Raw genomic sequence first — 24,140 nt, forward strand, 5'->3', positions numbered from 1 at the left:
GTGTCATTTAACCATCCATGAAATGTCGTGAAATTTTTCAACCAGCGTTGCGTACGTGAATCGTAAATCTCGATCAATTGGAGAGATTAAAATTTTCACTCTCTCACCGCGTTTTATTTCACGCGGCAACACGGAGGATTCTTTGAGAAACTCGCACCTTGTCACAGAGACTTCAGGCCTGAAACGCGCAAGAGCCCCTGTGGCCTAATGGATAAGGCATCGGTCTCCTAAACCGGGGATTGTGGGTTCGAGTCCCACCAGGGGTAGTTATAATTTTTATAACCCTCCCCTCCCCAGAGAAGATGATTTTTTTAGGAACTAATTTTGGCTTCCGTTCGGATAAGTTGCTTCTAAGTTATATCGGGAGATTAAAAATTGGATTTACGCTTACGGAATCATCATTCTACGCGTTGTTTCAGCATTCTGTGTCTATAATAATCCTGCGATTCGCATGCGTGGAGTTTCGTGGAGGGGAAAGTGGAGGAGTGAAGACGATTCTTAATTCGGAGTTTTGTATCTTGTTTTTTTTTTTATTCATATACGAGATGAAGATTAACAAAATAATGTATAACATGCAAGTACAGCTTTACGTGTATTTGGATTGCACGTATTAGACATCGTCATCTTATTATTAGATATAACGATATACTTAATTAGTGTTTAGTATAGTTTTATCAGTCACGGAATTATAACATTTTGACGATAAACTGAAATGCAAAGTAACAGAGTGTAGCCAACAAACTTTCGTAATAACTTTTCATTCTTCTGTTCCGTCAAGTCTAGCGTGTAAAATATAAATTCAACCTCGCTGTTAAATTAACGTCCTTTGATATTTCTCGCGTCACGTATTTGTTGAATATATCCAATACGGTGGTTCTTATTTGGGGGTCGGAAAAATTTTCTTTACGACGTCCCCCAAAGTCTGTGCCTAATCGTTAAAAAAAAAAAAAAAAAAATTGTGTAAAGTTTCAAGCCGCAATGTCAATGGGAAAACATGCCGCTAAGCTCCGAAAGTTTAAAATGTAAAATACATGTAGTTTTTATAACCAGTTATTTCGTTTTGTACGACTTTGGTATAAATTGAGGGATCGATTTATAGTTCAGCGTAGTTGTTGCTTATAATGATAGGAAGAAACCCTGAAAATTTCAAAATTTTATATCCCACTGACGTAGCAGCTTGAAACTTTACACAGCGTTTTATTTTTTGAATGATTTGGAACAGATTTGGGGGCGTTGTGAAGAAAATTTGTCTGACCCCCCTAATATCCGTGAATATTTTGTCATCTTTCACCGACTATCATTTAGTTTGGTTTGCGCTCTTGTTCCTTCTTCTTAAATCGTCTTACGCTTCGTTTCTGGTCGTGCTTTTGACTGCCAGCCAGTTGACCAGCTTTTCTCATAGCGTGTAGCTTCTGATTTTTCGACACCAATTCTTGCCTTTTGACCACCTGCTTCGAACCCGCCAATGTGTATTCCACGTTTATTCTCCTGCCATTTACCATCGAATGGTGAAGAGACAGTCCTTTCTGCAAAACAGAAATAATAATATTTGAGAACTTGGTTTCTTGTTCTATTGTATTCATAATCTTGGCGGATTTACGCATAGAAGAAAGCGAACTAGATTTCAGCCGTACCTCGTAGTCAATATTATTGGTCACTTCGACGTAAGCAAATCCTCGTGGAATCTGAGTTCCCTTTTTTGTTGGTATCCGAACGCTGGACACTTCGCCAACCTTGGTCAGGAAATGTTTTTCCAAATCCGCTGGCTTTAAGCTGAAATAATTTCGAAACTTATGAACAAGGAATCAAAGTTTCTCACAGAATTGACAAGAATTTGTTTTCTTTCAGTATGGCATAATAATGTTGTTGTAATTTTGTCATTTCAGAATATCTACGGCTACGACTGGATGTTACTCAGACGGTGGATACTACTTACTCAAACGGTATGTTTCCAACAAACAAAACATATCTTTTTTTCTTATCGCCGTTCGCTTCCTGGCCTTGTTGTTTCTTCAAATTCGTTTGCTGTTCCTTCTTCTGTTTACCTTCAGGCTTGGAAGCATTTGTCGCTTTCTTCTTTGATGGATGGTCGTCCTCATCTTCGTCTTCTTCTTCTTCCTCATCCTCGTCTTCTTCTTCTTCTTCTTCTTCTTCCTCGCCTGCATCTTTCTCTGTAAACTGGTTCAGAGAAGAATTCAATCCATTGGATTGGGTCTCGTCTTCCTCATCGCTATCCTCTTCTTCTTCCTCCTCCTCCTCCTCGTCATCTTCCTCTCCATCATCGTCGTCGTCATCTTCACTGTCTTCTCCCTCCTCTACTCCAGCAGTTTCATCTTCACTCGCAGACTCCGACTCTGCTTCCTCTTCATCGTCGTCTTCGTCCTCATCTTCAACGCTCTCGCTGACTAACTTTGTCTTTTTCACTATCTTGTTGCCAGGCTTGCTCACCTGTTGAACGATTGCACCCTGCTTCTTTTCCTTATTCTTCTTCTTGTCTGCCCCTTCTACTTCCCCCTTACTTGGCTGCGCCTTGTTCAATTTAGCCTTCTTTTTCTCGAACGTATGAATGTTTACCGGCTTCTCAACATCCGGTTCACCGGCTTCCGTTCCCTCCGCGTCTCCAGGAGCTTCTTTCTCGCGTCTCAGCCTGCGCTTCTCAGCCTTTGACAATCCCTTGTTGTCGCTTTTCTTTTCCGTGTCTCCCTTTTTATCGCTCTGGAGTGCGACCCCCTCCAAAACAGCCAATTTTTTTTTCAGTACAGCCAGCTTCCTTCGCGCCGTTTTAGTCAACTCCGCTCTGCCTTTGATCTCCTCGATTCTCAGCCTTATTTCATCCGGCGACAAGATGATCTGGTCTATTTTGTACTGACCCTCGCTGAGTCGTTTCTGTTTTCTTGACTTTGTTTTTTCCGCTCGTTTCTCTTTAGCCTTTACCGTATCTCCGGATTTCTTTTCTACCTTCGTTTTGCCCTTAGTACTTTTCTCTGCGGCTTTAGCAGCCTGATGCTCTTTTTTAGCAGACCACAGAGACTTCGGTGTTCCTCCCTCAGCCTTTATCTTTTCTATCGCTTTCAGCTTGCGTTGTTTGCTTTTTAGTCTTTTGCGCTGGCTGGTGGTCAGCTGCGTCGTTGCCTCCGAACTGCCGTTAACTTTGCTAGTCTTCTCCTCCACGTTTTTAGCATCCTTTTTCTGCTTCTTTTTTGGTGCTGAATCTGTCTCAATACTTGCTCCGGATTCTACCAGGCTTTCGCTCTTGGAACGCTTCTTTTGCTTCGTCAAACTCATCATTGAGATGATTGTTTTGTTTTCTTGTCTATCGGATGAAACGCAGAAAGAGACATTGATGTGAGAAATTTTTCAAGAATCAGTTTGCTCAGTTTATTTTATTTTTTCTTTTTTTCAACTTTCATATTGATTACAGACAATATTTTACGTCGTCAATTTCGATCATCGTTAATCAAGTTTTAGAGCAATTAAGTTTCGCTTTAAATTTTCAATCAGACAGATTGTAATGACAAAGTTTGTTACACCGATCTATTCCAGATTTATCCGTAATTATATACTCACCGTAAATTAACCTGCAAATTCTATCGGGCACCACGTGTAGTCAACGCTTCAAATTGACGCTGGGATTGGAACGCGGTATCCCTTGCGGCCGACTAGAGCCAGCTAGAGCCTAGTAACGCAGTTTTGTAATTTCATGGTAGATGTCGCTAACGATCGGCTTAGCTTCCAATCACGAGTTAAAATTATCTGGATGGATCGAACACGTGACTACCGCTCAATTCGATTCAAAGGGGTATAGCTAGTCGGAATGTTTTCAAAAACCGATTTTTTTTTAGTTTGCTATTTGTAATGTACATGCATTAAAGAAGCCGCCGTTTTGTTAAAAATTAATATTTTGCTTATCCCTTGGATCAAAGACCAGATAATACCTTGTATTATCTAAATATTTTTTAGTTTTTCATTTCGGATGATTCAGTCCAGACATATGTATCCTGCTCGCCGCGAGACGCCTTTTTTTTAAAGGTGCTCTCGGAGATTTGCTATAGCAGCTTTAAAAATTATATCGTATCAAATTGAATTGATTTTTGAAAAAAAACTTTTGTCGCCGAGTAATTTATTTACATTAAATATGTTTGAGAGCTTATGCGTGGATAGATTATGCGATATTTAGTAAAAAGAAACATTTTTATCGACTATTCATCTATGGATGAAAAATTGTTGGTAAAAATTTAGGATTCCATGTCAGTAAATGGATAATGAATTTTTTTTGGACAATAATTAAATAGGATACAGACGGGTATGTCGATCGTATATTTATATTATATTATATACAGCTAATCTATTTACTTCGAAACGTCTCGAGGGGCGTACAAAGCTTGTATTACATTATACTTATCTAACTTTCGTCGTCAATACATTCGAAAATCAATCCTCAATTTCGCGTACAACAGAAAAGATAAAAGAGGTACAAACTCGCTTCGTTGAATACGTAATTTATAATTGATCCATATAAATAATTCATAAATTTCCTCATCGTTTTTTCCTTCTCACAATTAAAAACTCATATCTGTAAATAATTAACCCGTGAATCAAACATGGATATTCAAATTACTCGACGTTGACGATTTCGAAGTAATCCTCGAACGTTTCTTCCTCCCTAGTTTTATTCGGCGATATAATTGGCAGTTTTATAAACGTAGTATCACTTCCGGGTACCCAGGGTGAATCGGTATCGTTATAATCGTTCCTAACCGCATAATCGCTGTCATAGGAATCTCGTAGTCTCAGTATCTGGGCTAGCTCCCGATCCTCGTTGTCCTGAATTTTCCCCGTCGTATTTCCCGCCCCGCCTCGACTCGACGTGATAATCGACGAGGAGAAACTCGAGGACTCCTCGTTCCTTCCGGAAGTTCCAGACCCGCGGAATCTGGTTATCCTTTCGATCTTGCCTGAGCGAGTATGCGAAGTCTCGGTACCGCCGTCATTGACTATGACGACGTTCCGGTTACCCCGGAGCTGCGAATCCTTCGACTCGATCCCTTCGGATCCAGCCGAGCTCTGATCCTCGTGAGAAACGTTTAGCTCACGGTTTCTTCTGTTGTCTGCGGTGGCCAAGGAGTCGGTTGCGTTCGGCGGCGCCTCTCGGTGCAGATAAGCGACAGGCCAATGTCTGCCGAGTAATCCCGGCCTCGGCACTTCTCCGTAAGGATTTTCCTCCTCGTAACGATCGCTCGTCGGACGACCTGGCCGAGGATTTGGCAGGTAGGGGTAATAATTCTCGCTGCACGGCCTCCACTGTTCTTGATCCGGCCCCACGTAGCACCTTAACAACAAAGGTTATGCGTTCACACAGAGTACGGAAAAAGACCGCGTGATCGATGAAGGTAAATACTAACCATGGGTAATGGTAACCCTGCGAATAACCGCAGTGATGCTGTGGCTCGCAGCAGTAGTCCCAGCTTCCAAACTCACCGCCTTCTGGCTCACAGGACCAGAAACCGGCGATTTTGTTCCTCTCGCATCTGGTTCCCCGCCTGCAGGGCTGGCCGTTTACCGTGAAGTGCTGAAACGTTGAGCCTCCGTATTCTGCGAATCGCAAGATGGACAGTTTACATCTGAAGGGATAGCATCGAGATTCATCGGGACTCTAATTCTTACTGTGCGAAAAGTGGTATTGATCTTCGGTGTCGTATAAGGAACCTCCGCCGTAACCGCCTCCTCCAGATTGACCTCCGTAACTCGGTCCGACAGGGTCTGGTCTATCAGGGTTCAATGGACGGCGGTTGTAGTAACCTTCGTCGTCGTCATTGGGTCTAGGAACCGTACCGTAGGGTCTTCCGGTGTTTCTATGATCGTTGAAACCCGATGGCGGAGGGTACCGACCTCCCCCATGAGGTCTTCCTGGTCTAGGCTCAAAGTCGAAGCCACCGCCTCCACTCGACGGGTCGTAATGCCCGGGAGAATTATGTGGACGAGAGCTTGGACCTGGCCTGGGTGGTTCGTGGCCGATGCCCGGTCGGCGTGGGGGTGGAAGTTTCTCATGGTGGAAGTAGCGGTCCTGATCCTCGTCATCGTCGAGGTATATTCCTACGGAGTAGCCCGAGTCGCACTGAGGCTCGAATTCCTTCCACACAAAAAGCAGGTGACCGTCGCCACGGATGTAATCTATTCCAGGACGCAAATCGCGACGCGGTACGTCGCTCATGAAACAGTTGTGCTCGTCCCTGTCGACTGAAATTCTGAAAGATACGAGATATCGACCTTCTTTATCTCGGATTCATCGTCAGTGATCAGTTTCCGCGAGGTTTTTAATCACCTGTAGCTGAACGCCATGCACGGCACTCGACCCCTCAACCGCATCTCTGAACATCGCTCTCGACACTCGATCTCGGAGTCGACGTATATCGTCAGGATCACTGCGCTCGGTGTCAATCTGCACGGTTTGTCGTACTCCGCGTAACACACTGTGTACAAGGTGTTTGATCACGAATAGAAATATTTCAGCAATGGTTTCATTCAAATTCATCAAGAGCATCAAGAAATCACCATGTTGGATGCCCATCTTTGGGGGTGGTTTTCGCCCCCTTTTAAAGTGTTTGATGGCAGATAAAAAAAAAAAAAAAAATACGTGTCGGCTAGTTTTTAGTCTACTATAACATATTACAAAAGAAATCTAATCGGGGAGCTCGACAAGGGATACCTTCCTTGCGAGTGACTTTCGTGGATAATATGTATATTCTAGTTGCTCGAATTCATACCTTCGTCCGGTTTTGTCGGCCTTGTGTTAGGCTCTGGTTTTCGCCAACGGTGATTCAGCGGTGGGAAAGGATACGGTTCACATCCTCGACCGAAACTTCCTCTCTGGTACAATTCGGCACCTTCAACATCAATCAGAGACAGTGGATCCAATTCCTGGGTTGGACAGTCGCTCAGGAAACAATTCGGAGCACCGTCTCTGATCGGTTTTTCGCCGTATCTGACGAGAATAGCGAGGTTGCAGTGGCGCTGAAGAAAGCAATGTCGATATTTCGTCAACAACGATATTACCTATAAACGAAACTCCTGCACGTAAACGAAACGGCATCTACACACGCGGCTTCGCACTCCCCGAGTCCGTGAACAGCGAATGATTTTCTCAGAGCTGCAGGCGGGATTCCAAAGCCGCTTCTGACTCGCCAGAAGCACTCTGAAAAAAAAAAAAATTCCCGATGTCAGAACAGAGCATCGTGGGATTCGAGGAAGGTCAAAGCTTAATTTTGCTCCTGTCACCTTCTTCAGCGGGACGGTGGCTGATTTGTCCTCCCTTTTCGGCGCACGATTTTGCATTTCCGGTCATCGAGTAGATGTCGTAATCGCGGTCGGGTTCCAGGTCGGTGTAAAAGTCAAGATCCCTGTAGGATATCTCGCTGAGAAGACAGTTGTCAGTTGGCGCATCAGCGGTGACGCTGTACCTGATCGCAAATCATCGTATAAGTACAAGAACGAACAAAACAGATCAATGGTCGTCGTATCAAATAAAGGAAGAGGACGGTTTCTTCAAGTATCAGTCCTACAAATTCGACTGTTCAATTTGAGTACTGATACTTGTATAGGAACGATACCATCTCCAAATAGATGTACCTGTAGCTGAAGGTCACGCAGAGGCAGTCCTTCTCAATAGCGCAGAGATTCTCGCAGTGGTCCAAACTCGGCGTAAGATAACTCTTCCTGACTATTCCTCTGCGCAGTTTAAACCCCGCCCCGGACCTGACCGAGCAGTGTTCGGGTCGCCTAGAAGTTCCCCCGTAACCGACGTCTCTATCGCCTGGAACGTAGTTGTCCCCGTATCCGAAGGCCCCGCCGTAGTTGTAGACGTCAGCCGCGCCCTCGAACGGTCTCTTCTCATGACCGTAAAAGTTACCCCGTTTCGGTGGCTCGTGACCGTCAATGTGGTTCGTGGTGTAGCCGTAAGCTCCCCCGTAACTCTCGGCTCCCCCCCATCCATGGGAGTAGTAATGGTGAACGGTGTCTTTTCTCCTCCCGGGTTTGTCGTACGGTTGAATTTCGTTCGCACCAAGGTCCGGAGGACGCGGTCTGAATCCGTAACTCGGTGGCCCGGGTCTGTTGGGTTCTTTGGGCAGGTAGGGTCGTCCCGGTCTCGGGTAATCGAATCGGACCTCGTCCTCTATCGGTCGAATGCTTATCGGCGGGTAGTCCGACCCTTCGGGACGCCAGGGTGGCGGTTCACCGTGAAAACGGTGCGGCCTCGGCTCAGGGAGGAAAGGATGAGGGACCAAAGGACGAGGCACCTCGATCGGTCTTCTATGGTCCCCTCGCTCCGGCAGGTACGGACGTCTATCCTCGTGCCCTGATACCGATCCGGGCCTCACGTCTATCCATCCGCTCCCGCCTTCGCCGTACGACGGACGCTGCGGTCGTCGATTAGCGTTGTTCCGACAGCCCTGCTCTCTCTCGTAGTAGTCGTAGCGAGGCTCGTGCTCCACGTCGCGACCGAAGTCTATTTGCGTCGGTCGCATCGCCGTCAGCTCGCACATCCCGTGGCGACTCCGTGATCCCGGGTGTCTGTGAAGCCGGGTAAAGAGTTTTTTGTCGATTGAACGATCATCGATTTTCGTCCTCTACAGCTGTTTTAGGGTTACTTTGACAATTTCACTGTCGTACGTGATGCGGGTGGAATGAAATTGGAAGACGTCGGTAAAGGAGTGAGGATACGTGGTCTCTCCTTTGTTCGTGTCAAATTGTCCGTGGTGATGTAATGGGAGGTCGATGTCTGTAATAGCACGACGATGTTGGCAGTAGGACAACCCAGATATGCAGCGAAAAATGCAATCGTTATTACGTTACGGGAAGCGTGAAAAATAAACCGTGTGCAGGTATATGAAGCATCGTCGACGTGCACGGCGTATCGTGTTTTTTTTTTTTTTGAAATTTCGTTCGCTGTCGTAAACGATTATTGAGCTATGCAGTCTCACCTGTAGTTGAACCCTTCGCAAGGGAACCCTTTTTCGCTGTCGCATTCTCTGCCGCACTCTTCTATCCTCTCACAGTTGACGGCTTTTCGAATGTGAATCTCGGCCAGTCTTTTTCCCGTGAACAATTTACGGTAGCATGCTGTAAATTGATTAATTTGTAATTCGCAGTTCGCATCGATCACTCTCAGACATTGTTGCGTACTGTAAAGACGCTGGAAACTTTTGAGTGACCATCGAACTTACGCTGACAACTGCCACTGTTTTCCTCTACGATTATTATCGAACTCTGATCAGTCCAAACCAAGAGACACTGAAGTATTACCAACAGGTTGAATTCGCGATGCATATTTACAAGATATTGGTAATAAAAAGTTTATCCGAGACTACCGATTTCGTTCATCGTTTTGCGGAGGGATTATCACAAATACAAAGGATTTTTATATTATAAGTTTTTGAAGATATGTGTGGAATTTTTTATTTCGAAGCAATTCATTGCGCGAATCTTCTACCGAATCTTTCCGACATTAGGACGACTGGTAAACTCGATGACGAACCAAAGTTGAACAAGGCATACAAATACCGGAATGCAAGTAACCGTCAAATTGGAGGAGCGCATCGTTTTATACAGAAAAGTGAATGTTTGAGTGAGAATAGTGGGAGGAGATTGGTGTCCATGGATGGTGGGGCCTCGGGGGGCGATTATCGTTACGATCATTACTAAATCGCGTCGTTGTGGTTAATTCTAATTGTTGTTGTTACCGCGTAGTATCGTAGCAGGCAGGCGTAAGACGTCTCATTAATCAGAGGTGCCCGGTAATTCGCTTGGCAGGTATTATACCCATTCAAAAGATAGCCGAGAAACGTTTACCGAGGCAACAATTAAACATCCTTGGAGGCAAGGAACAAACATTGCCGATGTAAACCACTAGCGGTGATGCATGTCAGGCATGATAGCACGATTTCGGCGAGGACCGGAAGTCGGCAATTCTCTTTGCTCCCATCCGCAATGCCGCACGAAGGAAGGAACCGCACGTCTACACTGCCGTGCGAAACGTATCTGCGGGCGGTGATATCATTTTCAGAACAGGATTTTCGAGCAGTTGCCTGCGACCTTGTCGACCAGCCAAGGTCCCAATTAGGTACATATCGCGAGATCATTTTTACGTCTTACGTACGTTTTATACCTACTACCCGCGTCGTTTCAATTCGGCGATGAGCAATAGCAGCGAGGAGGATATTTTTCTTTCTCGATCATCGGCATCATCACCGTCATCGCTGTCATCCTCGAGTTTCGTGCGCGCTTCAAAAACTCCACCGACAGTTGCCTCATCGTCGGAACCCGGGTGAACGTGATATTGTCATTGCATAAAAATGAAGAGCAATACTCGGACGAGTTGGGGGACGTTCCCGTTTCCGGCTCTATGTACATCGCGTGTTTCTGCGTGCCTGCAAAGAGCCGAGACTCTTGCTTTCGATCGTTTAATAACGCCGCGGTGTCTTGCCATATTCAGCTTTAATTAACCATCAGATTACGCGAGTTTAATTGGACTATTTTCATCAGCTGCGCAGTATTCGTTCATTTTTCTATTACACAAAAAAAAGCGACGCTTTTCCACGTTAGAACCTTACGTGTTTTTTTTTTTTTTTTTAGTTTATTTGTTTGTTTTTTTTTTCCCCTCTTCTTTAACGTTTCGCTGCGAGCGGATCAGATAACCGCGATGCACCGAGCTTGATGCAGGAAATTCATCCGTGCAACGGGAGCCGTTTTCTATAGAGTTTAGAATCTGTGTCATTGCCGTTCATGTTTGTTTTCCCTTGTCTGATGCTGTTTATTGTATTAGACGTACCAACGACGAGCTGATTTCCACGTTTACAAAAATTCCGTGGCCTGTGCCGTGCAAGAATGAAACAATTTAATTTTGTTTGAAATTCGGAAAACTGAGAATTGTCAGGAAACTTGACAAGACATTGGCGCTAGGCGCCCTAAGTTGAGCTATAAAACAAAAAACAAGAAACATAATAACAAATAGTGGCAGCGGTGGGATTTGCTTACAGAACTCAGCAGGTGTTGGCCTGTAACCGTTCATTTCATGTCGATTCCCGTGTTCGACGATATGCAGATAATAGTCTCGGTCCTGATGATGCCGATCGGGGAGAGGAAACTCTTCTTCCACTCCGTAAAAATCCCCGGCATAATTTCCAGGGCCACCGTAACCGACGTTTTTGTTCCCGTAACCGGTGTACGGTGGATTTGGATTCGGATTGTCCTGGTCGTAATCGGGGCTGAAATTCGGCTGATGGATGATCGGATAATTTCCATAATTCCGGTCGTCGTCGGGCATCTTATCGGCGTTGGGTTCGAAGGGTGAAGGGACCTCATCCGGGGGCTTTCCGGCAATCGTGACGGTCCCGAAACCGGCTGGTCCCGGAACGACGCTGGTTCCGATCGGTCTTCTTCCGTTCTTCCTCTTCTTCCCGGTGTCTTTATCATCGTCGGTTTTTACCGGCGTCTCCGAGGCGCCATTCATGATCGTCGGGTTTCTCACACCGCTTCCCAATTTGTAAACCCGGTCCGGCATGCAGCTCGGCGAGCTTTGCTGACGGAGGTAAACGTCATAGTCCGGATCTGCGATCAGCTCGTCACCGTTTGGTATCCGGTTTCCCAGCAGGCAAGACGCGTTTCCCTTCGGACCGATGCTGCGCAAATTGTACAAGGTTTTCATTTTTTTTTTCCTTCTTTTTTGCTCGATATTCATTCGAGTCAATTATGTTTTTAACTTTTTTTTTTTTCAGGTATCACTCGAAAAATTTGTGACAAATGATGAGAAAAAAAAAATTGCATGACCTGGAGGAAGTAGGAAAATATTTATTGGTCGCTAACAATTGTTGTAATATTTTTTATTTACTTTTATGTCCTCACCTTACGGACTTATTTGTATGTGATAGTTTATTTTTTCGTATCGTGGTCCGATTGATCATTGTTCATACAAATTATTACTGAAAACGAAATAGGGTCATTAACGTGATGAGATACTACTTTTTCGATAGGAAAAACTGTTATCCAAATTTCTCCGAAACGATTAATCTTGCGGATAAAAGACGAGAACAGCGAATAGCGGAATTGTCGGGCGCATTTTGATGTTGATTGGTGAACGATTAATTGGACCACGATACAAAATAAAAATAAACTAATATGTATATAAGTCCGTAAGGTGTACGCATAAAAATAAATTAAATATTACAATAATTGTTGGCGACATATAAATATCTCCCTACCGCATCCAGCTTTGAAGACAATTTATCTTCGGTACTTGTTACTAATTTTTCGTGTGGCACCTTGAAAAAAAATTTTCAAAAACGAATCACCCCACTCTACATACATGATTAGGAACCTGATTTCAAGCACGTCTTATACCACCGATACTTAGACGGTAAAGAAGCGGGAAAGAAGTTTACGGAGAAATGAAAAATGTGGATAGAATTCAACGCTTACCCGTAGCTGAATATTTCGCAGAGATTTCTTTGCCGCGAACATTCGTCCTCGCATTCGGAAACAGTCTTCGCCTCAACACTCGCGGCAACGTCTTTTGAGGGTAGAATCGATCCTATCGCTATTCTCGTGTAGCAATCTGCGTGCCGGAGAAAAGTGTGATTAAAACGGGGAATTGGGGTGATTAAGTTGGGGGGGGGGATTCCGGTGAAATTTCGATAATATCAAGTTTTTAGTTTTTCAAGTGACTAAAAAAGATGTGGTCAAAAATAAAGAAAATTTCCAGCTCACCGCCGTCGAAAAGTAATTCCTTGCGCATTACACTTTTATCGCAGAAGGTTGAAATTTTTTTTTCAGAACACACGTACTATCGTAATATAAAATTTGTCGGAAGAAATTTTTGATCGTATACTTTTTAGTCATTTTAAAAACGAAAAACTAGATATTATCAAAATTTCATCGGACCTCCCCTCCCTTAATACCGTATCGGGACATTATCTCTGTTTCAACTTTTTCAGATCATTGTAGTACAGATTTATTTGTATATATTTACCGTTTGCTATTATCACAAGCTGATTGTCTATCGTCAGGCTTTCACCGTGAGACGCTAAGATAAGGATGAAAAAAAATTTGGTCAAATACTCGCGGCTCTTCATATCGTTTTTCTTCAATTTCCCAACGCGGGGAAAAGACAGGCGCACGTGATCTCTGCCGCAAACGTCAACGAGCAAGCAAAACGCCGGCTTGCAATCTCAGGCACTTACGATAATTCCCGAGCGGCTATGTACTTTCCCTTTTTTTTTTTTTTTCCACTTGCCGTAATTAAATTAATTGCGAATCAACAGCGAGGCGTGGAGAATGAAGGGAATATCGTTAACGTTGGATAATTTTCGAGACACGTGTATAATATCCCCACCAAATTATTCCGGTCCTCATCTCTGACCATTTTTTTTCTTCTCTTCCTTCTTCTTCTTCTTCTTCTTTTTACATTACGGTAATTTTTAACGCGGATGTGAGTCGATTATTCAATAATATTTTCTTTTTCCTAACTCGACGAACACTCGTAACAATTATAACATCCCGTCAATATATATTATTTATTTATACCTCAACTTGCACACGTCGATCAACGTTTTATTTCTTTCGAAATTCTATTCCGTCAAATCACACGTAATATACACCGATATTCATCGTTAGAATCAATTATCGGATCGGTTCGATCAATCGACTGGTTAAATATAACGAGGATAGAGTTCGTTACACCGAGATCAAGAGGATGGTGTTTTAATAGCAAAAGGGGCAAGTTGAGCCTCTTGCGATTAGCCTTCGACTGAGAGCTCGAGCTAACTGTAACAGAGTCTTATATGAGACTTGGGATCGTTTTAATGACTTGTTGGTTCGTCTGGACAGCGGTACGGGGTACGTAGTATAAGCTACTCTGTTCTTAGTTTATGATCACGTTTCGCGCTACTCGGGATAGTTTACAACCATACCTTAACTCTTGTTACACACGCGAAAAAGTTAACTTCATCCTCAATTCCTCGTTTAATCTTCTTCTTCTCCGTTCGTTCGTTCTAAAATCCATCTTTTCTCTTGTACCATTGATCGTTTATGTTGGATGTTGATTTTTGCCTCTGGGCAGTCAATTTTTCACGACGATTTCAAGCTTCCGTCAAATTCTCATCTAACATGTAATTACAAATAATTGTTCGCAAAAAAGGTTTTAAAATACACGCGGGGCTAAATACATACGTACATACATACACCGATAATGTATCATACGATGATATTGTAATTTTAACCCTGAATTGTTTTACCGCCCATTGTCTCACATATTTATTTATATATATATATATGTGTATGTGTGTGTGTATTTACGAACGAACAAAACTGTTGTTGCGTTAAAGGATAAGGTAGAATTTTTTTTTCTCTCTTTTTTTCGTAATTTTCTCATCCCACAAGGTGAAAAACGATGTCGCGATTTTTTTTTCGGCTCTTTTTCTCGTTCGTTTCTTTTTTTCTGCAATCATCGCAACTTTCTTGCGGGCCCTTCGATACCGTTTGCTCTTGTACTCGGAGGCTCGCCGGTGTTTAACAGGCCTGGTTGCATAGTGAATAGAAGGCGGGTTATATAATGAAAATGGGATGAGTTCCGCGCAGACAAAGCTGGGACTTCACGCTTCGAGTATCAGCTGGCAGGAGAGTGAGAATGACTCATTGTGCAATTACCGTATTCCCATAGTCGACGATCCCCTTCGTACTTACAAGATTTTCGTATTCGATTTACCTGCTACGTGTTGTGCGAGCGTATATCTGCAGCGGTTTTAATCACGAGATTGTTTAATCCCAGGCATGGCGCGGGATCGTAAAACGGTTAAACATAAACAGCGCAGGAAATTGTCTTCTTTGTCAAAGCATTAACATCCGTTTGTCGGTATCCGACATCGTCGATCAAGTTAAATTGACTCGGTTCATTACACGTGTCTGCGATCAAAAAAATTTCACGGATTTTTTAAAAATTTATTTTTTTTTTTCCACACCGTCTCTTACAGATTTTTCACTCACTGAAACCGAGAAGAATACAGGAAAAGTTTCATCGCGTTAGGTTCTTTTTTCTTCAAATTGTGTTTGCGGTTTCATTTAGAGTTAAGCTACCGTTTAATTCGAGATCTGGTATCGTATTGTTGATTATAAAAATTTTATTCAAAAGTGATTTCTTACTTCTGTTTAATATACATTAGAGCGAGACTCAAGAGTGAATAAAATCGGGTAAACGGATAATGGAAAGCGGAAGCGTGGTCGGAAAAGAATCAAAGAGAAGAAGGAAAGGTTTCGTAAGCAAATAGAACGGACACGGAATGTCAAGTACACTTCGTGAACAAATTGCGTGCTTAATTTTATAAGAAATATTGTTTATTTCGTTGTAATAAAATGGCGTTTTTTTGTTTTTCGTTTTTTTTTTTTTTTATTTGTTATTGTTGTTATGCTTTTCTGTTATTCAATATACCGGACGTCATTGAGAGAAATGGAAGTCATTTTCGGATTGAGGAAACTCGCAAACATAATATTTACCAAACATATTCCGTGCAAATGAAAAAAAAAAATTTTTTTTTTTGCAGACTCGTATTACTCGAATCCTCTTCTCGTTCTTGCGTGATTATTTCTACTCTTGTTTTTGGGCTATTTTTTTTTTATTTTTTCTTCTTCCCTGCCTTCAGTTCTGTCCGATCGAGAACCCGAAACGATCGAGTCATTGACCTGGTTGTCTTACCTCGACGAAGGTCATTTCCCTTTTTCTCTAACATCACCGTTGTTGGTTTTGTACGAATTTCACGTCGCATTAAGATCACGTTTGGGATATAATCAATTGGGCAGGAACTCGGATATGAGGAATTTCGAAATCGTGCAAACTCGCATGTGAACATTAATATATTTTCTTTCCCCCAAATTTTTTCTTCTTGTAAAAAAAGAAAAAAAAAAATAAAAATAACCGATTCATTAACTCGCGGCAGGGAATTTCGCAGCAGCATTTCTTTTTCATTCGCGTGACGCATTTTTCGCACGCATATAATTGTATATTATAAAATACATTATTATACTTTATATACACGCAATCGGTCTCTTTGCCATTGTTATTGTAATATTATACGTGTTATAATTTCATCAAGTCGCAATATTCGCATCTATATACGCTTTTCATTCTATATGAAAACAGTGATCTGTATATGTAAATATGCGATCGGTGTAACAAAAACAGATCGATTAACATTGAAGAATGATGAAAAATTGATCTTTGCATTCGTCAAATGAAACTACGGTATTTTATTGCCCTTTCGTCTTTGTTATTTCATTTATTTTTTCTTCCTCTTCACGCGTAATTTCGCATGGCATCCGGTTTAGGTAAGCAGAAAATTATTATCTCCCCGGTCAATCTGCGCAGCGTACACATGCCGTGTATAAGACTTTATACACCCTGTGCGTTCGCTTCTTGTGTCGGGAACTCGAGATGCTTGATGTCTTATAAGCCTGACGCCTTTGTGTTTCATTTGGTGTTACGCTATACGTAAGGAAATTAAAACAGGCGTAATATTGTTGATATTTGCAGGCACTGAGAATAATTTTTACAGTTGGTCTGTGACGTGCACTTTAGTTTCTCAGAGCGTTATACGCATTGTGTACGTTTAGTTATTTTCGTGTTGTACAGTCGCGTTAGAATATCGTGCCTTTTATACTTTTCGTTAATTATAAATCGAACCAAGCGAGAATGTTCTGTATTTAAAGATCAATTTGTCCTCGCCTGTAAAAATGTGAAGTTTAATTTTTTTTTTTTTTTTTCATTCTCTTCTTTTCACATATTTTACCAAATTATTCGCAGCCAAGTGTTGGAAAAAAATTTAACAGCCAAAAGTCGTTTTTAATACCATCTGTAGAAATAAACTAGAGAATTTTTACACAAGATTATTTTACTGTGTACGATGTTTAAGTGTTAACCTTTTTCTTTTTATACCGGAATTCTTAATTATTCCGTGCGATTCTGTACTTAACTGTATATTTAGCCAGTTGAATGAGAATTCGAGTGTACTAGCATATGCGCGTAGATGTGTATCTATGTATGGCTGATCCCAATACGATGCGAGGTCCACTATCCGCAATCCGTAAACGCCTTCGGCCACGAATATGATTGTGGGTATTTGAGTAATGGACGGTTCCGTTAGAGGCAGTAATAATCGCGATATAAATTGAATTTTCCTTCTCTCTCATTTCAATCTCGTACCTTCTTCTTTTACCGCAATTTTTTTCCCTCGCTTTTGCACGCGGGTCTTGTCTCTGTTGTGTCGCGAAATTGGATGTCGAATTGATTGTAGAGAAGAATCCGGGTCCTCTACTTTTCCTTTTTGTTCTTCCATTATAGATTCCTGTATCGAACGAATAGCGGGAAATTGCAAAATTCTTCATCAAGACCAGACGTACAGATTTTTTTAAACAAATTTATTCATCCATACACTTACATACGTTTCTTTCTTTATTTTTTATTGTTGTTTTTTTGGTATCAAAGTCTGTACAGTTGTTGCATTGCAAGTATATGTAATGTATTTATTGAACCTATTAGTCAGTGGAAATGGTGCACTATACAATATATATATATATATATATATATATACACACACACATATAAAACAGAAAGGTTAATACTATCCTCATAATATTACGCGGATCATGGAAAACAATGTAAAATAGAAACGACGTATGTACAAAGTTGACGTAAAAATTGTAGAATGGTAAAAAGACAAAGGGGCAGTGAAAATAGTGAGTAATGTTACTTTTTTTTTTATCCCTGAAATCATCAGCTTTACGTTACTAGCTTCGTTTCAATTTTCTAAATAACCACGCTATTGATTCGTCAAAAAGTAATAATACAACGATTTTTCTTTAGTTCAATTCTTTCATCGAGGTGTTAATCGATGATTATACTTAACGCAATTTACTAGTATATATATGTATAATATTTGTACATTTTTCTTCAACGTTATATATTGTTAGTGCCTCGATATGATTTGAGCACGATAAAAAGTAGTTTAAAAAAAAGAAAACTTGGAACAGTTTAAAACAATTTTTTTCATCTTCCAAGTTGACCAATAATCGAATTCACCAATTTTATAGACTAGATATTTTAACAGATTAAACTTATAATTTTCTAACAGTTAACAATTATATACAGATGCACTTAGATTCTTCAACTTACCCTATCCTTATTATTGAAATATCTGTATAAATTTTCCTACAAATGTCAGTCGCAATAATTTTTGCTTCGTTTTTTTCGGATATTTGTATATTTTTTTTTTTCCCTCGTAGACACAAATTCTCTTTTTTGTTTTGTTAAAATTGAACTTACGCTTAATCAGTACAAGTTACGCGTATCTAATGACTCATCGTTCGTAATTATAGATCACACAAAGCTTAGTGATCTTCTTGCTAAAATACAAAAAAATATCCTAGATATTTTTTATTGTCAATATATATATATATCGGTTGCTAGATGAAGTAATGAGCAAGAATAATTAAACTGTAATAAACAACGCTAGCAAAAAATGGAAGAAATGGAGATGGAAGAGAAACAGCGAATGAAAACGGATAAAAAAAAAAAAAAAACAAATGTAAGTAAGAAAAGAAACCGCATGATTTGGAGCGAGTATAACGATTAGAGCGGGATAACTCCTCTCCGATTCTCAGTATTACTCCAAGTAGTTGTGAAAATTTTAACGCTCGTCATTCATCCGTCACTAGCAGCACATGTGAGGTTTTTCGTGTATACCGTGAGCTATGCTCCTGTCAGCCAGACAGCAGTCTTCGCTGGATGGACTGGCGGGTTGATCGTCGCTGTTGAGAATAGACCTGATCGAGTCGTTGATCCTCAGGCTGTTTAGGCGCTCGTGGTTCTCTTCGCTGAGGTCGGACAAGCCTGCCGCAGCTGCGACAAAGACGCTCTCCACACCTCCGTCGTCGCAAACAGCCGACGTCTCGTGGTAGCTGGCTCCTATGCTTGTCGCGTACTGGCTCGCCTCCTCCGCGTCCACCATCCTCTGGCTCACCAGGTCGCTCTTGTTTCCAACCAGGACCAGTACCATCGTCTTGTCCACATTCCTCTTCAGCTCCATCACCCAGGATTTAATCTCATTGAAAGAGCTGTGCTTTGTCAGGTCAAACACCAGCAGCGCCACGTTGGCGTTTCTGTAATACATCGGCGCCATGGATCTGAACCTTTCCTGACCGGCTGTATCCCATATCTAAAAGGAAATATTTAGCGGGTTTTAGAAAAAATTTGGCTTCGTTTAAGAATGTTTTTTCAGACTAGTTTGTTTGGATTTGACGCATGTTTTGAACCACGATTGCGGCTAACGACGTTTAGGCAGTGGGATATTACCTGCAGCTTCACTTTGACGCGTTCCAAGTTGATGTTGCAGGTGTAAAACGCGGCTCCGATTGTCGGGGAGATGCGACGGTTGAACATCTTTGTGATGTAACGACAGATTACCATCGTTTTTCCCACACCTCAAAGTAACAGATAACTAATTAGTGGAAATAGCAGCAAGGATAGTAAGGAGAAAAAGCGATAAATCTATACAGTACGGTGTACTTCAAGTTTCCATAATGGTTCCACGAGAGAAGAGAAACGGTAGAGGAGTAAGAAAGGAATAAAAACACGCGCTTTCGTTATTATTAATATCGTATGAAAAGCGAAGATTAAATAATCAGGTCAAAGCTCTCAGAGTTGCATCATCTTGAGAGATGGTACTTATTTTACGTCACGAGTGTCGAAACAGCTGATTTCGTTCTTCGATGTTTTTGTTTTGCTTCGTAGGTTATGAGAAGTTCTCGAGTTCAAAATTTCATCTCAGTCAAAGTATCGTATAATCGATAATCAATTAATTCCAACAGCGTAAGATAGAGAGAAGAAATTCTTAATTTATACGATTAGCCTCGGAGTGTCGGTTTGCACCGATTTTGAATAAATGAACAGGTTGTTTACGGTTTATTGAACAGCTTATTTGTTATCACAAGATTTTCTCACCCTGAGCACCGAGAATGACGACCTTTCCCTCAATCGTTTTCATCCTATTTATCGTAACAGTCGTATATTCGCATATCCACGAGTCCTATGAACGCGTAACTAAATCCGCGGGATGATCGATCACTCGGCAAAAGGACAACGAACAATAACAACACTCGGGCAACAGCGCAACGGAAAGTCGTACGTACCGCATCCTCCCAGTTTTTCCCCACGTTATTATCATTATTATTCTGTTGTGTGTTATCGGACGACTCACGTCGAACGAAACACGTGACGCGCTTTGCATCAGTCCGTCTTTCTTTATCGACCGTCGGTACGACGTCGACTTGTCTGTTCTCCCTTTGTTTTTCTCCTCGTTCTACGTTCACGTCATCTTCAGAGCAGTCGACTTGTCTCATTTTTAGCGTTGACCGAAGATACGTGAACACTCCTAATCCTACAGGTTTCTTTTCGTAATGGTTCGATGGGTCGGGGCGTTTTAGGGGTTATTCGACAACAGTAGTTGCAGACTCTTCTTATGGGATCTCAGTGTAAAATCGAGTCGGCATACAAGAATACCGCAAGTTTCAAGCACCCGTTAATATCCCTACGTTTGTAAAACTAGCAGTTTATATATATATTTAGCAGAGGTTCTCAGTTAAACTGCCTCTCATGAGTGGCGTCGGTTAGGAAAATGGCCGGCAACGTTAGTTGCTCATCGACCGTCGCTTGGCGATTCGCGCGTTCGTTTCATTCGGTCACTGACGGTCGGTAGAGTCGGTTCCTTTCCCCCTTCCCGCTGCCAATCAACTCGCAATCAATTTACTTATTCGGCCTTTTTTTTCAACCCTGTTGCAGCAGTGCAGTGTCACGTGTGTGAGTTTGTTCGTGTTTGTGTTTGTGCCGGATCTGATGTCCAGTACCAGATGCAGTTTGGCGAGGATGCAGGAGGTCAATCATCTAAGAACCGAAATGCTTCGTGATTCAGCGGTGAGTAATTTTTTACCACAGTTTAACTGTCGCGTGACATTCCTATTTATTCATATTTACGTGCACAATATATTTCGTTTCAATCACTTTCTCCGATAAGATGAAATGTATTGAGAAAAATTGAATAATGCGGCAATCGGAAAACGGTTGCATAAACAGAATCTTCGAAATGAATGAAATCTGACTTTTTTTTTTTTTTTATCTGATTCTAATAATCTTGGGCTTATTTTTCTCACTGAGCAGATCTCCAAACTCTGTTTGGAAAACATTCCGGGAATCTTGCATTATAGTACAGCGATGATGCGTAAATATGACTGCACACTTAGGTAAATTCATTTTTATTAACTTCAGAGATAACTTAGGTCTGTAAAATTTTGTCCTTAAACTTAAGAATTGGATTAAAAACATCAGAATTTAATAACTGAACGTTATAATGATACAATCCGTTGTCTAGTTATTCACGTCTTACAATTAGCTTGTGTCCTTCGAATTTGCTCAGATTAAGTTTTTTTTTACATGATATCGATGTTGTCGCATAATTCCTGATCACACAATATTGATACGAATGTCATTGCTGAAGAGGTTTTCAATACTCGAGAGTAATTATTGCGATATACTGTAAATTAATATTGTTAGAAACAAATTGATTGAAAAAATCGTGAAAATTGAAGGAATAATTCGTTTACGAGAAGGTTACCCTTCTACGCGTATACATGTTTTACATAAATTACTATCTTGTTATAAAATTTGACTCGGTATAATATGATAATTTGTAACTCAAAGGGTTAATCGTATAGCGCAGAGAAAATCTTTCTTTCTCCTACACCGCATTTATTATTATACAAACACGCTAAACGTACAAAGTCGTAAAATTTCATCATGCCTCTCGCGACTGCCTGTTATATATATATAGGGGGGGGGGTCCGATGCGATCCGATCTGAGCGTTGCTTCTTGTGAAATGAACCGTTTACCGGGCAAGTGTGCAGGAGGGGGACGGTGGATCGGGTTATACACCCCACTTGAGACTGAATTTTTATGCGATGTAATTTTCTGTGATTCGAACCGTCTGCCTCATCCCCTTTTACTATACCCCGCTAGACTCTCTGTTCGTCCCCGACTCTATGCGCTGGTGTCGGTATAGCGAAACAAACAAAAAAAAAAAAAACAAAACGATACAATCGTGAAAAAAAAAAAGAAAAGGGAAATGAAAGTAAGAGAAATATCACCCCGCGCTAATATATCGACTGAAATAGACTTGTTATTCAGGTGCAGAAATTCCCTCCCTTCACCCCTAACAATCCGACGCCACTCGGCGACTATAGTGAAATTGGCTTGTTTCGTACCATTTGGATTCTTGTCGACTGAAACATGTATATTGTATATACATACATGTATATTGCCATGTATAAATAGAAATCACCGCTATGTTTCGTACATGTAAATTTCGTAGAGTCATTTTTACTGCGCATTCATACGTCGTGATTCACATATGTATCCATATACAGTGCAAGATACGTGACTCAGAAGGTCGAAATCAATCTACCGAGTGAAATTTTCTCATTTAAACCTTTTTCCCATACGTGCTATTTTCTCGTCAATATTTTTTCCAAAGTCTTCGTTTCTTTATTTTATTTTCATTCGTCGTAGAGACGGGCAATTACATGTTTATACATATACTGTACATACACAGCACATATTTTCATTTTTACATTTTAACATTATACCTCTAACCCACTTTTTAATTTTAATCCGACGTATAATACATACCTGCCTACATCACGCGTATTACTTGAGTAAATATGCAATTTGACGGTTAAACAAATTGTTACGTACGTTACGGAGTATATATTTCGTAAATAACCCTCTGCGGGTTAAAATTCTTTATTCGAATTCAAATATGCTAATTCGGTTTATCGAAATCTTTGCGCCCCTTGTACGACAAACCGATTATCACTATCGTCCCATATACATATATAATATATCATATATTTTTTTGCCGATATCTCGTGAGTTTCTCGAGAGATCTTAACTTTGAATCGTTGCGAGTAGGCACTAAAGGATAATGTAAAAAATTGCAGACATGTGTACGCACGTATGATGATTATTATATATACGCGTGGGTAAAAAAATGTCCACGTAACAGGTGCAGGTACTCGTTTAACTCGCATGACTAGTTTTTATACGCATTAACTGGTATACGTTATACGTACTAGATCGAGGATATTTGTTTTGTTGTTGAAAAAAAAAAAAAAATGAATAAATAAATAAAAAAAACAGTGGGGGACAGAAAATCGGCAGAAATAAGGAAAGAAAGAGACAGGTATAACAGCTCGTTTTACAACCAATTAGGCAAATTCGATGACTCTCTAAAAATTTTTCAGAGAATATATTATTATTTCATGTGTGGGGGAATGAATTTACATTGACGATATAAACGTGTGTATATATATATATACATACCTACTCTCAAATCTGATGAAACAATATTGTGCTGATGTGCGAAACGCTTTTTCATCTTAATCTTTACTAACGATTTACTGACTTACAGTCTTTGTAAAGATCGATTTTGTCAAGACAGGGGGGCTGACGTAACGTACACGAAGAATCTCGCCACTTGCGTATTACAAGAATATTAAGGTACATACGCACCTTATTTCGACAGTTTCATCGCTTGAATAAACAATCTTTCCGAACTGTATGAAAATTTTCACCATAACTACATGTCGTAATCGTGCATGCTATATATTCAATCATTCTGATCGATGTAACAATTCGATTCTTGCTTCGTTTTCTCGCGTGAAGGAATCACTTTGTAAGCATATCGAAATTTCTTTCTTCAATATAAGGTACTCTTTCTTCTTAAAGTCGTTGCATTCGTCGGAATCAATTTTGTCCACGGAATTATATACTACTTGTATGCTCATTCTCGTACTTCGGTATAATCGATGAGATTTTTTTTTTTTTTTTTTTTTACCCTCCAAACCACCGTGAATCAAACCTCTCACGGTCTAATATCCCAGACTCTTAATCATCCAACAACTTGGACATAAGTAGCGGAGATTTAATGATAATTGTATAACTCTCGTAGGATGGGAGAGGTAAAATCTGCTGTGCATATCAACCCTTTGAGAA

The 24,140-nt window shown here is 41.1% G+C and overlaps 3 protein-coding genes and 1 non-coding gene across 6 annotated transcripts; 1 reads left to right on the forward strand and 3 right to left on the reverse strand.

The window, feature by feature from the left end:
* Nucleotides 1–193: 193 nt before the first annotated feature.
* Trnar-ccu (transfer RNA arginine (anticodon CCU)) lies at nt 194–266 on the forward strand. Its single transcript has one exon. It is a non-coding gene; the product is annotated as a tRNA-Arg (tRNA).
* Nucleotides 267–767: 501 nt separating this feature from the next.
* On the reverse strand, nt 768–3,676 carry LOC124300242 (glutamic acid-rich protein-like). The gene is made up of 4 exons (XM_046754110.1): nt 3,568–3,676; nt 1,937–3,313; nt 1,635–1,773; nt 768–1,526 (listed from the first exon to the last, which is right to left on the reverse strand). The coding sequence occupies exons 2-4, from the start codon at nt 3,286–3,288 to the stop codon at nt 1,302–1,304; spliced, it is 1,716 nt and encodes a 571-aa protein (XP_046610066.1). The 5' UTR covers nt 3,289–3,313; nt 3,568–3,676; the 3' UTR covers nt 768–1,301.
* A 296-nt stretch (nt 3,677–3,972) lies between these two features.
* LOC124300235 (uncharacterized) lies at nt 3,973–13,423 on the reverse strand. Of its 2 annotated transcripts, XM_046754086.1 has the most exons (12): nt 13,022–13,423; nt 12,472–12,607; nt 11,032–11,675; nt 8,979–9,117; nt 7,627–8,568; nt 7,276–7,457; nt 7,054–7,192; nt 6,765–6,982; nt 6,323–6,470; nt 5,665–6,245; nt 5,403–5,592; nt 3,973–5,329 (listed from the first exon to the last, which is right to left on the reverse strand). In XM_046754086.1, the coding sequence occupies exons 1-12, from the start codon at nt 13,122–13,124 to the stop codon at nt 4,615–4,617; spliced, it is 4,137 nt and encodes a 1,378-aa protein (XP_046610042.1). In that variant the 5' UTR covers nt 13,125–13,423; the 3' UTR covers nt 3,973–4,614. The 2 variants fall into 2 exon arrangements, with proteins under 2 accessions (XP_046610042.1, XP_046610043.1); XM_046754087.1 differs by lacking the exons at nt 11,032–11,675; nt 12,472–12,607; nt 13,022–13,423 and adding an exon at nt 9,222–9,906 and having other exon boundaries at nt 3,976–5,329.
* A 4,378-nt stretch (nt 13,424–17,801) lies between these two features.
* LOC124300252 (ras-related protein Rab-31) lies at nt 17,802–20,244 on the reverse strand. 2 transcript variants are annotated; one of them, XM_046754125.1, is made up of 3 exons: nt 20,039–20,244; nt 19,391–19,518; nt 17,802–19,253 (listed from the first exon to the last, which is right to left on the reverse strand). In XM_046754125.1, exons 1-3 carry the CDS (start codon nt 20,079–20,081, stop codon nt 18,750–18,752), a joined length of 675 nt encoding a protein of 224 aa, XP_046610081.1. In that variant the 5' UTR covers nt 20,082–20,244; the 3' UTR covers nt 17,802–18,749. The 2 variants fall into 2 exon arrangements, with proteins under 2 accessions (XP_046610081.1, XP_046610082.1); XM_046754126.1 differs by lacking the exon at nt 20,039–20,244 and adding an exon at nt 19,597–19,995.
* Between the last annotated feature and the right edge of the window lie 3,896 nt (nt 20,245–24,140).

This window comes from Neodiprion virginianus, chromosome 3 (genome assembly GCF_021901495.1).
Source record: "Neodiprion virginianus isolate iyNeoVirg1 chromosome 3, iyNeoVirg1.1, whole genome shotgun sequence".
In the NCBI taxonomy this organism is placed as follows: domain Eukaryota; kingdom Metazoa; phylum Arthropoda; class Insecta; order Hymenoptera; family Diprionidae; genus Neodiprion; species Neodiprion virginianus.

Excerpts from the sequence above, each read along its gene's own strand:
- LOC124300242 (XM_046754110.1), bottom strand. The coding sequence starts at position 3,288 with ATGATGAGTTTGACGAAGCAAAAGAAGCGTTCCAAGAGCGAAAGCCTG. Across the intron at positions 1,774-1,936 it reads GTTGGAAACATACCGTTTGA|CTTAAAGCCAGCGGATTTGG; the intron begins GTAAGTAGTATC and ends AAATTATTTCAG. Across the intron at positions 1,527-1,634 it reads CCAATAATATTGACTACGAG|AAAGGACTGTCTCTTCACCA; the intron begins GTACGGCTGAAA and ends TCTGTTTTGCAG.
- LOC124300235 (XM_046754086.1), bottom strand. The coding sequence starts at position 13,124 with ATGAAGAGCCGCGAGTATTTGACCAAATTTTTTTTCATCCTTATCTTA. Across the intron at positions 8,569-8,978 it reads TGCGAAGGGTTCAACTACAG|ACACCCGGGATCACGGAGTC; the intron begins GTGAGACTGCAT and ends CCGGCTTCACAG. Across the intron at positions 6,983-7,053 it reads TGCAGGAGTTTCGTTTATAG|ATACGGCGAAAAACCGATCA; the intron begins GTAATATCGTTG and ends TATTCTCGTCAG.
- LOC124300252 (XM_046754125.1), bottom strand. The coding sequence starts at position 20,081 with ATGAAAACGATTGAGGGAAAGGTCGTCATTCTCGGTGCTCAGG. Across the intron at positions 19,519-20,038 it reads CGTCATTCTCGGTGCTCAGG|GTGTGGGAAAAACGATGGTA; the intron begins GTGAGAAAATCT and ends TGTTACTTTGAG. Across the intron at positions 19,254-19,390 it reads GCGTCAAAGTGAAGCTGCAG|ATATGGGATACAGCCGGTCA; the intron begins GTAATATCCCAC and ends ATTTCCTTTTAG.